We start from the raw sequence: 16500 nt of genomic DNA, 5'->3' as shown, positions 1-16500 counted from the left end.
GGGCGCCCTGGCCCGGCCCGGCTCGGATTGTGAGCTCAGCCGTTTGTTGGCGACCTTCCCCCTCCCCCTTTCGGTTAAGACCCTTCCAGGCCTTTACTACCCAGAACCCTACGCGGCTCCAAACGCAGACTCAGTCTCAGGCTCGCCCAATCACAGGCGTCCTGATGCCCCGGGCCCACCAATCACAGGTACGTTTTCCTGCCCCTTCCGTCCTCTACTCTGTCCTCGTGCGGCGCCGTCGAATCACCGGCGATGGCCTAGGTGGTGTCACGTGCTGCCCATTTTCCCGCCCTTACTCCCTTTCTCTTCCAGAGTTCTCTTCGGCCGTTGTCCTTAGTTACCCCTCCCCCGCCCATATGCGGACAATGGCTGCCCTGGAAACGGTGCTGTTCCAGGCCACTGACCCTTGATGCGGGTAATAAAGTCCTGAGCCACTTAGGCGGGCTGGTAACAAAGCCTTGCATACGCATACGCTATTGACTCTGAGCATCAGCCCGGTGCTTGGGTCATTGTTGATGGGCATCAGGGAAAATTTGGAATTTCTAAATAAAGCAGTGTTTGGATAAGTGCCAATGGGCTTCAGGGAAAATTTGTAACTTCTCAATAACCCCGATAGTTGAGCTTACTGGTAAGGGTATTCAACTTTGTGCGACTAGTGAACTGGATTAAACTTTAATATTCTTTTTTTATTTTTTGAAAAATTTTTGGTATAGGTTGCTTGGGCTCACCAGAGAGACAGAGACAGGAAGGGAGAAATCAACCCCCAGTGGGTATGGCTAGGCCTCAACCCCTGCTCCTACATTCTCTTCCCAGGATCTTGGGATCTTGGGCATGCACGCACATGCGCCTGACTTGAGTTTCAGGCCACCCAGTCCGGACTCCAACTGCTGTTGACTGCGTGGGAGTCCCCCAATGTAACCTTTATGCCATCTGCTGGTCCTAAAAATACATTCTAAATCCATCCATTTCTTTGAATCTCCACCATCATTACCCTATTCCAAGCTTTCATCATCTGAATTCTTTGTGGCCCTATAAATATTTCCCTTGCTTTTCACTCTGTCCCACTACATCCAGTTTCAGAACTTTTAACATACAAATCTAGTCCTGTCACACCCATTTTTCTAAATCGCTTCATGTCTCCCACTGACCATGTGGTAAATGTCCAAAATCCTTGGCCAAGCCTAATGACTTGGGTTCTACCTACTGCTACTTACCACTAGCTCTGTAGTCTTCAGCCACACACTCTCTTCACACCACAGAACCTTTGTGTTCCTTCCTGTGTCTCCTTAATGTCTCCTAGCTTTTCCAATTGCAGCTCAACTGGCACATCTTCAGAGATTTCTCTAGTTGGAAATCAGTTTGCATTTTCATGTACGTACACATTCATCACTTCGCTTACATGCTTATACGATTTGTAATATATTTCTTTTGGTTTTTAATTTTGTCAGAGAATACATGGGCTCACTAGAGAGTGTAGGCCTGGAGGAGTGAGAAAACAACCCCCATCCCATGGGAGTTGGTTACACTGCAATCCCTTCTCCATTTCTTCCTCCTTTCAGGATTTTGGGCACTCACACATACCCAACCAATTTGTTTCTCAAGCCACCCGATCCAGGACTTGAATCTCACAGTTGGCCAAATGGGATCTAGCTGCATTCATCACACCACCAAATAGCTCTGTGATGTATTTCTTTTTGAGATATTCTACTGCTGCTGCTACTTAACTAGAAACTCCTTGAGGGCAGAACTGTTTGTGTTTGGCTCATCATTGAAACTTTAATGCCAATCGTTGATCCTGGCACATAGTAAGCATTTAGTAAATGCTTGTTGAATGAGGAAGTAAATAAGGGCTACTACAGTCTGATAATAAAATGGTAATAATTTCTACCTAATATTAAGGGCTTACTTACTCTTATGTTCCAAGTCCTTTACAGATTTATGTCTTTCCTTTTACAAAGATTGTATTTATTTCCCTAAAACACCACCAAAATAAAGACAAATCTTGTATTAAATTGATTGTTTTCTAAGTGACATCTTGACTGAAAACTATAGATTTATCTTGAAATAGATGATTTTTGGCAGCCAAGACAAGTTATCTCTCAAAGAAGACCTGGAATTCCAGTACTCCTTCTAACTTTCCAGTGTCAAATGGGGTAAGCAGTTCCTATACCTGGCAGATAGACAAGGACAGTTACTCTCAAACTTTATTTTTTTAATCTCAAGTATCCTTTACACCCATAAAAACTATGGACTATCCCAAAGATCCGTAATTTTCAGTGTACAGTTTATACTTCATTAAATTTATGATTTGGGTGCTATTGTGAATGTAATTGTTTTCTTAATTTCATTTTTAGTTGGTTGTATATTGATTTTCATGTTCTTATTTTCTTGCCTTATTGCACTGGCTGGAACCTCCAGTCCAGTATTGAATAGATATGGTAAGAATGGACACCCTTCTCTGGTACCCAATCTTAGGGAAAAGGCATTTAATTGTTTATCTTTAAGAATGTTGTTAGGGAGGAGGCCTGAGCTCTTCAGCAGCTCCGAAGCGGGGAACGGGAGGTGTGATGGTTTACATCTCGAACAGACAAGTATTGGACAGCCGGAATCGCTCTCCATGGAGGTTATCTTTGATAACAGATTTTTTTTCTGGGAAATAGCCAAGTTTGTAGTTTCGTTTTTCAAAACTCTGCTTTAACAAGATGTGAAAAAGAGAAGAGGTGGACACTCATCTGATTCCAGATACAATGACAAAAGAGGGCTACCCAGAAACCCTGCCCGAAGAATGGGTCGAATCAATCATCTTTGTGGCCCCAGCCCTCCTCCAATGACTGGTGGATGAGGAAGGTAAACATCTGCTCTAAGAGGCAGACAGCTGGACGTGCACATTCCTAAGCAGGAGGAAGCCATCAAGAAAGAGAGGTCTGACCACGCCAGGCAAGTTAGATGAGTGTGCCTGTCTGAACAAGGATTGCTCTGTATCCCCGCAGATGATTGAGGTCATGCTGAGAATTCCCTCTGCAGGGATCTGACCTGACTGATAAGCAGTTCTATAAATGCACGTTTATCTCATTATCTTTTTTGTATAGTTGATTAAAGTATTGGTATAGTTTTAATAAGTAAAAAAAAAAAAAAAAAAAGAATGTTGTTAGGACTAGCGGATGGTGTAATGATTACATTGCTGGACTCCCATGTAGTCCACTGTGGTTCAAGTCCCAGACCCGGCAGTTTAAAATTCATGCTGGGCACATTTGCGTGTATGTCCAAAATCCCAAGAGGAGAATGAAGGGGAAGGGATTGCAGTATGGCCATCCACCTCAGGGGTGATTTCTTGCTTTATGGTTTTCCCCTTCATTAATCATCTCCGTTCACATTCTAGTCCTACTTTCCCAAACTGCCATAGCCCAGGCATATAATGTAAATAAAAATACATAATATTGTAATGTGTTTAATATGCATCCCTAGTTATATAGGTATCACTGAGTGATATACAGTGCATAATGTATGCATATATTTATTTTTCAATTTACACATATCATCTTAGATATAGACAATGTGTTTCTTTTTTATTCAGCATAATTTTGAAAATTTTTTTCTTTTGCTTGTCTGTAATTCTTTTGTCTCCCTCACAGAAGAAATCAACTTTAATTTTAAAAAATTGATTATGAGCATAAACTTCTTCATTACATTCCTGGCTTCCTGTCTGGTTCCACCACTTACTACATGATTTTGGATAAGTCACTTAATCTCTATAAAACTCTTTCTCGATTACAAAATGAAGATAATAACAGCATATAATTAAAATGACAGAGGATGTTAAAGGCTCACCACGGAATTTGGCACCTAATAAACTCTCAGTATGCTGGTTATTGTTACTGGAGAAGGATAGAAAACAGCCAACAATGATTCCAAATTTTTCAAGCCTTGGCTGACTGGAAAAATGAAGATAAATCAGTTCAAAATGCATGTGGAAATGGAAAAGATGATGTTTGTCTCCAGACATGTGTAAAACAAAGCCTAATATAGTTATAAAGTGAATATACAATGGTTGTGTTTATATAGATAAAGTTAACTCTACTTACGTCCTGATTATATTGCAGTTACTCATCCTGAAATCGTATAATAACAAAATTGTACTTTTGTACAATTGGATGGTCTGGTGACTTCCAGATGTAACTATGATGAGTCAAATTCAAGGGTGAAAACATTGCTGAGATTTTGCTGAGAATGTGATCTTAAGTGGTCTTCAAAAACAAAATATCATGGATAAAAATATTTCCTTAAATGGTATAAATGCAGGCATCGTCAGTAATGTGATGTAGTTGTCTCTGAAATCCTTTGATTTCTCTTCCCAGTTTCATGGTTCTTCAGAGACTACTATGTAACACATAAAGACTGTGCCAGAGGAGAAGTTCCATGTATAGTGTTCAAGGAACCACTTTTGTCTCCCCTCAAGCCAGAATGGATAATAAAAATCAAGCACGGGTAGTACTGTTGGGTCATCAGAAAAGTCATGATGTATTTTTCTATGGAAAAATGCATCTGGTTCTTCAGACTTGAACCCAGACTCTGGTTTGAACTCAATGTATCCAATGACCCAATATTTCTCATATACTTTTATTTTTCATTGCTAAAATGAAAGAGAAGATCTCACTGAACTCAGATTAGGAAATAATTATTCCCAAGCAAATTACTTTACAAGTTACTTATTGGATTTCCTTCTTCCTTTAATTTCCATTGCATGTGCATGAGTAACAGTATAAGCTAAATAGAAAGTGAATCCTCATTCCAGATTCTATTTTTAGACAGGTATGAGGATTTCCAATCTTTTTATTCAATAAACCAGCCAAGTCACTGGAAAAAATTAAATTGAAATATACTGCCTGTATCAATCTTGCTACCAACATATGGTCCATTCAAGGTCAAATTATTATGGGCCACTCATTCTCCAACCCTATAAATAACTACTCGTCACATAGTGGAATTTATATTTCATTGAACATCACCTCCTACTATATCAATAATTATGTCTTCATATTATTTCAAGATGTTTAATGTCTTACCTTTTTCTAAAAAGGATTAAAACTCTGTGATTTAGGAGCTCAAAACATTTTATGAATACCAAGTTCTTTTTTATTTCCATCCATCTCTTCTTTTTAATTAGTATTGTATGCCTGAAGAATCAATATAGATTCTCAGTTGGCCTAGCCTCCTCCAGATTTTCTTCACTCTCATTTACCCTTTATACCATGGTCATTTTAATTTCCCTAAAACACCATTAGATAGATCAAGGTCAAAGTCCTGAGCTTGTACTTATTATCCTCAAGTTTGATGTGGCCTCTTATGGCGTTCTTTCTACTCCCCACATATCCTTCACATATCCTTCAACCCACATATCCTTCAAGCTACCTCGCATATATTACATCCCTGAATTTATCCAAAATGTGCTCCTACTTTCAAGTTCATCTCATCTATATAAATTGCTTTCAGTTTAACTCAAACCTGGTAAACAGGATGGAATTTTTCCTATTGTTCTAAAATTCATTATACCAGAGACCTAAATCTGAGCATGTAAAATATGAAATACTCCACTTCTAAGTTGAAAAGGACCCTAAAAGGAGGGTCACCTATCCCCTTGGAAGTCTTGCAGAAAGAAGCGAGAACCAAATTGTCATACCAACACTTCACTATAAGCTGAAAGAGTATGACTGAGGGAAAACTGCTTTTGTTGAGAACACACAGTGTTTTGAGACCAGTCTTGAATACCAATATTAGAACACTTTACTAAGTAAGAAGTTAGAGGATCTTGCCAAGATGCCTTTTTTTTTTTTTTAAGTTTGCTATAAGGGCACATGTGCTCACGGGGGCGGGGGGTGGGGAGGAATTACCCCCACAAAAGATGGCCATGGCCCCTTCTCCATTCTCCTCTGGAGATTTTGGACATGTTGCACCCACATGCCTAGTATGATTTTTCAAGCCACAGGACCAGGACTCAAATCACACAGTTGGCCATATGAGATTCAGCTGCCTAAACCTCCACACCACCTGCTGGCCCCAAGAACTGGCCAAGATTCTTTATGGGAACTACTAACCAGCAAGAGAAGATAACATAAGAGAGGAGTTATTGGGGAAAATGAAATTAATTATTATAACCCAATGAATTGAGACTTACAACAAGTAAGTTACATATACAAAAAAGTAATTAATTGCCTCAGTCATTCAACAAATACTTATTGATAGCTTCCCATGTGCCAGGCTCTGTTCTAGGTATGGAGAATACAGCTTTGAAAAATATTAAATCTCGGGTGCTCTTCCCTCTTGAAGGCAGTGTGGTCACTAGTATAACAACTCTAATTTAAAAAGAACCTCTCTTTTCCTGTCATCCTAGCGAAGTGTGAGTGCTTTATTGACCTGGTTTGGGGCAGATATGCATCTTTGAACCAGACTGACCAGGTCTCAGTTATTGCTACCACAATTTGTTCAAGTTGTTCATTTCAAAGAGAACAAGTAGAAGCTGAAATTAGCATGTGTTGTACTCACTAAATGTTTGTTCTGGTGCAAGAGAGTGTGTGCCAGGAGATGGAGCCTTTTTCTAATTTCCATTGAGTCACTGTAGTGATCTTGGACAAGTGCTCACTCTGGAACAAAGGTGACATGAGTTTATCCCACCTGAACTACATGGCCTGAACTTAGGGAAATGATGGTTAGAGTGCTGTGGCCCAAAGGCAGAAAAACAGATGCTGGTTAGGCAAAAACAATAGCTATCTATTTGTTCCTTAAAAGCATGAAAAGGAAAAGCGGTAGAGTGTGAAGGATGTTGGACGTGGCATCAGAAGGAGTGGGTTCTAATACTAGATCTGGAAGTCATGGGACATTGGCAAGTCAACAGTAAAATTCAGAGATTCCAGAAACCTATGAAGCAAGCTCTCTTTTGACTTCATTAGCAGGTCTCAATTTATATTTTTTTAATAATTATTTTTATTTAACTCTATTTATGTAAATTTGATCAGGGAGGGACAAAGTGAGAAAGACAGAAAGAGAGGAATAGTGAAAAAGCAAGCCACCAGGTCCAGGACTTGAACCATGGTCAGCCATATGGGAGTCCAGTGCTCTTAACCACCATGCTAACTGCTGACCCCAGCAGGTCTCAGTTTAAACACTGCTTCCTTAAGGAACACTTGCCCATGGTTCCCTTTGGGAACCATGCCTTAATCAGGGAAGGGCCTCCAACCTGCTTCCTAACACTTAACACAATCATAATAGTGCAATTAACTTGTGAAACTCTTTGTTTTAAGTCTGTCTTTCCCAACTGCCTGGGCAGGCACCAGGGCTGTCTTGTTTTCTGTTGCAGAGCCTCATGCAGAGTACATAGTAAGAAATCAAGAAATACTTGTTCATCATGCTAGATAACTGTAAACCATACTCTGTAAGGTTGACCCACAGGGGCAGGTTCCAGGTTCATATCTGGAGACCTCCCTGATACTCCAGTCACTCACATGTCCACAATCCAGGGCTGTTTGAGGCTAGGGTAGATCATGGTATTAAAACCACTCTGTGTGTGTGTGTGTGTGTGTTGGGGTGGGGGGGCTATCTCTCTGTCTCCCTCACTTACAGAAGAAAGAAATATGTAAACTTTTCAAAAAAAGAAAAAAAATGAATACTCAGTGAAGGAGGATGTTTGTGAGATTAAATGACACAGGTCAATTGGGCTAGAAGTCATACATCTAATTTTTCTTTCTGTTCTCCTGAAGTTTTTTCCAAGTCATCCATCTTCACAACTTCTGGCGCTTCTGCTAAGTAGAGAAAGAATGGATAGTTGACTGAATGTGTCCCTTTAAGGATACAACTAATTAATATTTAGAAATAAAATTTCTTTACTGTGACCTGTGTAAGCAATGTCTCAAAAGTACAGAATAAACATAGCAGTTTCAAGGTCCTTTAGTCATAAATTTATTCTAGAATAATAGTTCTAAATTATGTACCCTTGTATATATTCTGACATGTCCTAATGCTTCTATCTGCCTCAAAACCATGACAGAACTAAGCAGTCATTCCTGGAAGCATACACAATACTCCCAGCCAGAAATTAGATTAGAGTGGTTCAGAGAGGGAAGGAGGTTTTAGAGACAAACTATTTCTTCTTCTTACCCCCCTCACCCTGAATTTCATTTACATAATGCAGCTCTTAGCACAAATGAAATGAGTCAGCATCAAGGAGACAAACTGAAATATGACTTCCATCCCAAAGGCAATTATTTTTCTTTCTGTCCGCCTGTAGTGAGCAAGTGATCTTCTAAGTAATATAAATTTTTAAAATAAATAAATACAGTCTGGTGTCCAGTTAGGTCATAGATACCACTTGTGTGCAGAATTTTTAAAATTTAATAATGGTAAAATTCACATAAAGTAAAATTTACGATCTTAATAATTTTTCAAGGATCCAACTCAAGAGTGTTAAATCCATTCACTTTGTTACGAACCAATCTCCAGGACTGTTTTCATCCTGTAAAACTGAAACTCTACACTCTTAACAATTCTACATTTCCTTCTTCCCTCATTCCCAGAAACCACGATTCTACTCTCTTTCTCTGTGAACTTGGCTCTTCCAGGTACCTCTTAGGAGTACTGTCATGCAGTATTTGTCCTTTTGTGGATGACTTATTAAATTTAGCATATTGCCCTAAAGATTCAGCCATGTTGTAGCATGTGTCAGAGTTTCCTTTCCTGAAAAGGCTGACTAAGAGGGCCAGCAGGTGGCGTGGAGGTTAAGGAAACTGGATCCCACATGGTCAACTCTGAGGATCAAGTCCTGGACCTGGCAGCTTGAAAATCACACTAGGCATGTGTGCATGCATGCCGAAAATCCTGAGAAGAGAATGGAGGAGAAAGGATTGAAACATGGCAAACCCCCTTGGAGGGTGATTTCTCACTCTCTCCCTCTCTCTCTGTCTCTGTGTCAGTGTCTCTGCAGTGAATACACATGCTTTATAGAAGAAACTGAAACATGAAACATCAAAAATATTTTTTAACTTTATTTACTTATTCATTTATTTTAATTTGACCAGAGCGAGACAGAGTAAGACAGAGGGAAAGCAAGAAAGCAAGCCACCAGGTCCAAGACTCAAACATCAGTTGGCTATGTGGGGAGTCCAATGCCTTTAACCACCATGCCACTTGCCAGCCCTAAAACATCAAAGTTTTTTAAAAAGCTGACTAATATTTCATTGATATGTATATACCATGTGTTTATCCATTCATCCATTGATAGACACTTGGGTTGGTTCCTCATTTTAGTTATTGTGGCCACTATGAACATGGGTGTACAAATACCTCTTAAAGATCCTGTTTCTAATTCTTTTGGGTATATACTGAAAAGTGGAATTGCAGCATTGTGTGAGAATTCTATTTTAAATTTTTTGAGGAATTTATTGAGGCTATATGTACTATTTTCCATAGCAACTGCACTATGTTACATACCTTATGTACATAATTTTACATGACTAATTATGTAGGTCTGTGAGTTTCAAAGAAACTTGGGCCTGTTTTTTCCCTTCAGCAACGTTCTTCCAGGGGTTTGTAGCCTGGATGAGTCTCCCAGCTCCCATGGTTGTCTATACATAGTATCTCAGCAAGTTACTATACATCGTTTAGGTACCTGATAAATAAGGAGAACAACAACATATCAGCTGGGTGGCTATAAAGATGAATCCAGATAATGTACCTTGAATGCTTGGCACAGCACCAGGCATATGGTACACGCTAATTATTTTGCAAAGCAGGAGAGTTGTGGTTAACAGTATTACAGTTAACAGTGGTTATCCCTATTATTTCTCATTTGTAAAATGGGTTGTTTTGCAAAATAAATAGTGATGACCTCTGAAAGATATATGTTGTGCCATGTAGCAATTTTAAGTGGTCAATACATCTCAGTTATCTCTATTATAAGCAGTTTATTGATCCATCTGAACTCAGTAGTCTTAAACAATAATTATTCTGTTTCTCCTATCAATATGTCTAGATGTGCCCTGTCAAATCACTCTGGTTCATGCTAACCAACATTAGGAGCAGGTCACATAATCTCATATGCACTTTAAATTTGAAACTGTTTCTGCAGTCCAAATCTGTGATTTCAATCCTATTTAAACCTCCCTTCCCCCTCCCTCACCACTCCAACATAGGACAGACCTATTACTGAAGGGGCTTGGGCTTGGAGTGGGAGGCCCTGGGTTGCTTTTTCACTGGCTCCCACCCAACATCTGGGAATAGAGGGGGAGGTGGGCTGGCTCTGAGATCTATCCTCTGCACCACTACCCTCTTTTTTAAAAACTATTAATATTATTGGCTATTATTATTTATACATTCAATTGCTACACATCATTTAGACTGTAAAAAGATTTTACTCAACATGATATACACCACATACAAGGCGAGTGGGGAATACTATACATGACATTATCAACAAGCAATAAGCCATATGTGTGTCTTCTCCATTTTTTCCCCACATTTCCCTTCCTGCACTCTTCCCCTCTTCACTCTCCTTCCACTTTGTCCCCAGTGTCCATAACAATTTTCAATGCATTCATGTCCTCCAGTCTTTCAGTCTCTGCCATAGAGTGCAGACAGTTGGTATATGTTAAGTGGGGACATACAATGTCTCCGTTTCATAGCCTGACTTGCTTCACTCAGCAATACCCTCTTTTCAAGGCTTAATTCCTCAGCCCTCTTCATGGGAGCAGAGGCCTCCTTACAAGTGGCCTCCCGCCTGGTATTGGGAAGTGCTCTCTCCTCCAGCCTTGGCATGGTGCATGGGGGTCCTGAGCCATTTTTACACCACCCTGGTCCTCCATTGTCTCTGAGGATCCCTTGGAAAGGAGCAGCCTTAGCCCTGCTGCCCTGCCAGCTCACTGTGTCCAAACTGTCTCCAGGGTGACTTCACTTGTTCATTAACCTCAAAAGCAACTTTCAGCTCCTATCTCTCCTGTACTCTGAGCTCCTTCTTTTGGGACCAGTAATGACCTTGCCCAGACCCCAGGGCTAAAATGAAGTGCTCCATCCTTTCCTCAGGCACACTGCAGCAGTGTTACCTCTCATGTTGGCCCAAACTGCTTCAGAAACAGCCATGTATGGTGTGCTTAGTGGATTCAGCATTCACTTACTTCCCAAACACAAGAGACAGCAGGTGGAAATGACATCTGTTAGATCTCCCAGTGACTCTCCCAGTGCCTTTCTAAGTGGCAGCACCAGGAAAAATCTGCAGTTCCAGAATCTACCTGGGAAGTGAGGAAGCAGCCTTCCTTTCTTGCTGCTCTAGAAACCTCTCCCCCTCCACTGTTACTTGTCTTTGCACTGGGGTTCCAGGCAAGGCAGGTAGTGGTAGAGAGAGGTACAGAGGGGGAAGAAAGCAACACCTCACCAGGAATTGCCAAGCAATCCTCTAGTTCTCTTTTTTCCTTTGGTCTTCTGCTTTGGGGTGTATGATGGGAAAGGGGAAAAGAGGGAAGGATGGGAGAGTTGACATGATCATTCAGGGTAGCAGGACCTCTTAGAGTGCCCCTTTATAACCCCTGTTGGCTTCTCTGGCAGGAGCTTCCAGTTGCCCATTCAGTATCATTCTCCCATCTTTGTAGGAAAAGCCTATATTGTGTTGCTGAGACGACCAAGCACCCAGCAAAAACAACTACATATCTCAGCCTCCACTGCAGATAAGAGAACTATGGAAGCAGAATTTGCACAGCTTTAATAAAAACCCTTTATTGGAGCCACACATTGGCTCAGCAGTAACACAAGGCTCTGGGATAGGACCCACATAGGAAGGTCCTAGGTTCATGTCAAGAGGTCATCCTGAACATGCTGGGCACATGCATGCCTATGATCCAGTGCTTCCTGGAGCTAGGGTGGGTCACAGCATGAAGACACCGTCAGGGGTGACTGTTCCTTTCCCTCTCTCTGTCTCAGAAGAAAGAAAAAAATTCAAAACAAAACAAAAAGCCAGAAACAAAACCCCAACCCTATAATGATTTAGCTAAGAAGTAAGATATGCTTTCTTTTCCTTTCTTCTTCCTGCCTGGAATATAAATGCAATGTATGGGACTCCTAGTCATCAAAGATAGAAGCCGCACAACAAAGTTGCAGAACTCAGCCTCCAAGGGCAGGGTGCAGAATAGATTTTGCCTATGGAATGTGACTAGTACTATGCCTGGCACAGCGCATGTGCTTCACATATGCTCCCTGCTACTAACTGCTAAACTTAGGAGTGAGCTTAGGAAATTTCAGTTTTGACTTTTGATCTGCCCCTGCTGTCTCCATCATTTTCCCAAGTCATTGAAAGGCAGAGGGAGGGGCTGGCAAATGGCATGGTGGTTAAGGGTGCTAGAGTCCCGGACTTGGCGGCTTACTTTCTCTATCTATCTCTCTGGTCAAATTAAAAATAAATAAATGAAATTAAATAAAATACTTATTTAAAAAGAAAAGAAAGGCAGAGGGAACTTTGAGCCAGGTACAGTTCTTCCACTTACTTGATTTTGAGTGTGTTCAGTAATGTGATATTCATCCTTCTCCCTTCCAAAATTACCTCTCATGTTGGCCCAAACTGCTTCAGAAACAGCCATGTATGGTGTGCTTAGTGGATTCAGCATTCACTTACTTCCCAAACACAAGAGACAGCAGGTGGAAATGACATCTGTTAGATCTCCCAGTGACTCTCCCAGTGCCTTTCTAAGTGGCAGCACCAGGAAAAATCTGCAGTTCCAGAATCTACCTGGGAAGTGAGGAAGCAGCCTTCCTTTCTTGCTGCTCTAGAAACCTCTCCCCCTCCACTGTTACTTGTCTTTGCACTGGGGTTCCAGGCAAGGCAGGTAGTGGTAGAGAGAGGTACAGAGGGGGAAGAAAGCAACACCTCACCAGGAATTGCCAAGCAATCCTCTAGTTCTCTTTTTTCCTTTGGTCTTCTGCTTTGGGGTGTATGATGGGAAAGGGGAAAAGAGGGAAGGATGGGAGAGTTGACATGATCATTCAGGGTAGCAGGACCTCTTAGAGTGCCCCTTTATAACCCCTGTTGGCTTCTCTGGCAGGAGCTTCCAGTTGCCCATTCAGTATCATTCTCCCATCTTTGTAGGAAAAGCCTATATTGTGTTGCTGAGACGACCAAGCACCCAGCAAAAACAACTACATATCTCAGCCTCCACTGCAGATAAGAGAACTATGGAAGCAGAATTTGCACAGCTTTAATAAAAACCCTTTATTGGAGCCACACATTGGCTCAGCAGTAACACAAGGCTCTGGGATAGGACCCACATAGGAAGGTCCTAGGTTCATGTCAAGAGGTCATCCTGAACATGCTGGGCACATGCATGCCTATGATCCAGTGCTTCCTGGAGCTAGGGTGGGTCACAGCATGAAGACACCGTCAGGGGTGACTGTTCCTTTCCCTCTCTCTGTCTCAGAAGAAAGAAAAAAATTCAAAACAAAACAAAAAGCCAGAAACAAAACCCCAACCCTATAATGATTTAGCTAAGAAGTAAGATATGCTTTCTTTTCCTTTCTTCTTCCTGCCTGGAATATAAATGCAATGTATGGGACTCCTAGTCATCAAAGATAGAAGCCGCACAACAAAGTTGCAGAACTCAGCCTCCAAGGGCAGGGTGCAGAATAGATTTTGCCTATGGAATGTGACTAGTACTATGCCTGGCACAGCGCATGTGCTTCACATATGCTCCCTGCTACTAACTGCTAAACTTAGGAGTGAGCTTAGGAAATTTCAGTTTTGACTTTTGATCTGCCCCTGCTGTCTCCATCATTTTCCCAAGTCATTGAAAGGCAGAGGGAGGGGCTGGCAAATGGCATGGTGGTTAAGGGTGCTAGAGTCCCGGACTTGGCGGCTTACTTTCTCTATCTATCTCTCTGGTCAAATTAAAAATAAATAAATGAAATTAAATAAAATACTTATTTAAAAAGAAAAGAAAGGCAGAGGGAACTTTGAGCCAGGTACAGTTCTTCCACTTACTTGATTTTGAGTGTGTTCAGTAATGTGATATTCATCCTTCTCCCTTCCAAAAATGAAAAAGAATACAAAAACTGTCCTACTACAAAGAATGAGCATTATACTGAAGTTTCATGTAATAGTCACCCTCTATTTTTGGCTTAGATTTCTAATTATCCACTGATAGCAATGACATTAAATTTCTCTTTCAAATAAGCATAAAAAGTGAGTTGAAAAAATGATCAAGAGACTTGAGTCTCAAGTTTTTCACAGTAAAGGATATCTAAGTGACCAATTAGAATAAGAAAAGATGAGCTGACTTGGTAATAAAGTGCTGCTCAGGAGAAATGACATACCAAATGGTGATGCAGTTCGAATCCTCAGTCCAGCCAACCTGAACCACACCAGGCACACACGTATGTGCCCAGGAACTAAAGCGCTGGAGAACTGGTGGAAGGTGGGGTCACAGCTTGACCAGACCCTATGGAAGGTAAGCCTCGAAGTACATGGTGGCTACCATTTGTGGCACAATTAAGGAGATACACACACATACTGATTGAGATATATGAATCTCCAAATAAATATACAAGAAACTGATAACAGTAATTGTCTAAAGTATGTGAAGTTAGGAGTCAGTGACAGACTTCTCGCCACATATCATTTTATATTGATTGAATATTTTTCTCGAGGATTTAAAAATAATGTGAACTATGGGACTAGCAGTTACCATAATGGCTGTCGCTGAACTCCCATGTAGTTGACCGTGGTTCGAGTCCAGGACCTGGTGGCTTAAACTCATGCCGTGCGTGTGTGCATGCATACCCAAGATCCTGAGAGGAGAATGGAGAAGGGATTGCGCCGTGGCCCTCCCCCCGTGGGGTGGGGGTGATTTCTTGCTTTCTGTCTCTCTGTCTCTCTCTTTCTGGCGAGCGCACACGCCCTGCAGCAAAAACCTCTCTAAATAAATAAATAATGCCAACTAGGCAATTAATTAGAAAGAGCTGTATTAATCATTACACACTATTATTATTACATATCAGCAATTAGAAATCAAACATTGAATCTTTATCTAATGGTGAAAAACTTGAGTAAGTTAATTTAGTACACACATATGTTGAAATATTAAGAGTCTATTTTTCTCTTAGAAATCACACTGCTCAAAATACTGAAGCTGAATGGGAAGTTATAAAATTGTATTAGTAAATGACCCCAATGTGTTTTCCTTGCCTAAACATATATACAGAATCAAAAAGAGAATATAAGAAAACATCCACAATGCTTTGACAGGGAGTGGGGAATATAAAGTGTTAACAGTGTTAATTACACAGGAAATTAATAAGTGTTATTTAAAAAGGAGACAATCACAACTACACTTTAAAACCTGGTCAGAAAAGAATGTTTAGTAACTACGAGAGCTATTCGTTGCAGGACCAGAGAAAAGCGAGCAAACAAGGGAAGTAGGAAGGAAAGAATGGAAGTCTCCACCCGCGTGGATTAAGAACTACAAAGACAGGCGAGATGAGAACCTCCTCTACGGCTAGAGGGGCCACAAAGACAAACAAGAACTTCCGGGGCAGAGTTGTCTGGCCCTTTCCCTTCCGCGGAGGGAATGTGGGCCTCCTGCAACGTCAAGATACGGAATTGCCCGTCTGCCGCTGCCGCCGTCCTGAGACGGTACCTGCGATTGAGGGCGACCATGGCGAAAAGCAAGTTCGAGTACGTGCGGGATTTCGAGGCCGACGACACCTGCTTAGCCCACTGCTGGGTTGTAGTACGGCTGGACGGCAGGAATTTCCATCGGTGAGCGAGCTGGCCTAGGGGCCGCGTGGCGCGCCAGCACTTCCGGGGAGTCCAAAACCTACCATTGCGGCCTCGGCTCGCGGTTACCGGGAGCCCGCGGCAGCCAATGAATGCGTGGCGGTGAGCATCGCCCTGCTGGCTGCCTACGACCGTGGTTGAACGGTGGCTGCACAAATGACTTAGATGGAACAAGGTGTCCCGCCCAGTGAGGAACTAGCCTGGAGTGCTCGCGTTAAATGAGCAGACGGACTTGTTGGCAGGGTCCTGGTGGTTCCCCGCTTTTCAGGCTCTGCCCGGCGCAGTACTTAAGGTCTTTGGCCAATTACCCAGCTTATTCCGTTAGATGTCTTTGCTGTTCAGAGGCCTAAGCCCTGTTGTGGGCAACACTTTGTGTGTGTGCGTGTGTCCGTGTCTCAGTCTCATTATCAGTAACAAGCCAAATGGACCGTACCCAAAGAGTCAGGCAAAAAGTGATAAAGAAATGTAACACAGAGAGGAACTTAACTTTTGAAGAGGGTTGTTTTGGATCCGCCTGCAGCCTAGTTGTTAAAGGGTGCCCCCCCCCCACAGCTATCTGGGCTCTCTCTCGCACCCTCTCGCTTGCTTGCTTGCTCTCTCTGGCAAGCACACACACGCCCTCTGGCAATTGAAAAAATCTCTTTTATTAATAATGATCATTGTAACTAACATTTATTGATTGAACACTAAGACCAAGCTTAATT

General features: G+C 41.7%; 1 protein-coding gene across 4 annotated transcripts in view; it reads left to right on the top strand.

Moving 5' to 3' along the window:
• Positions 1-111: 111 nt before the first annotated feature.
• THG1L (tRNA-histidine guanylyltransferase 1 like) overlaps positions 112-16500 on the top strand; it is a 23011-nt gene continuing 6622 nt past the window's right edge. Inside the window, exons 1-2 of one of the 4 annotated variants that reach the window (XM_006165079.3) lie at positions 112-188; positions 15407-15778. In XM_006165079.3, the coding sequence (XP_006165141.1) occupies positions 15588-15778 (191 nt within the window). In that variant the 5' untranslated portion in view covers positions 112-188; positions 15407-15587. Of the gene's footprint in view, positions 189-15406; positions 15779-15895; positions 16089-16500 lie in introns of those variants that run through there. The other 3 variants (XM_027766951.1, XM_027766952.1, XM_006165080.2) reach the window with 3 other exon arrangements.

This window comes from Tupaia chinensis, unplaced genomic scaffold, assembly GCF_000334495.1.
Source record: "Tupaia chinensis unplaced genomic scaffold, TupChi_1.0 Scaffold143796_1, whole genome shotgun sequence".
Taxonomy (NCBI): Eukaryota; Metazoa; Chordata; class Mammalia; order Scandentia; family Tupaiidae; genus Tupaia; species Tupaia belangeri.
This window is presented reverse-complemented; position numbering and strand designations above follow the sequence as displayed.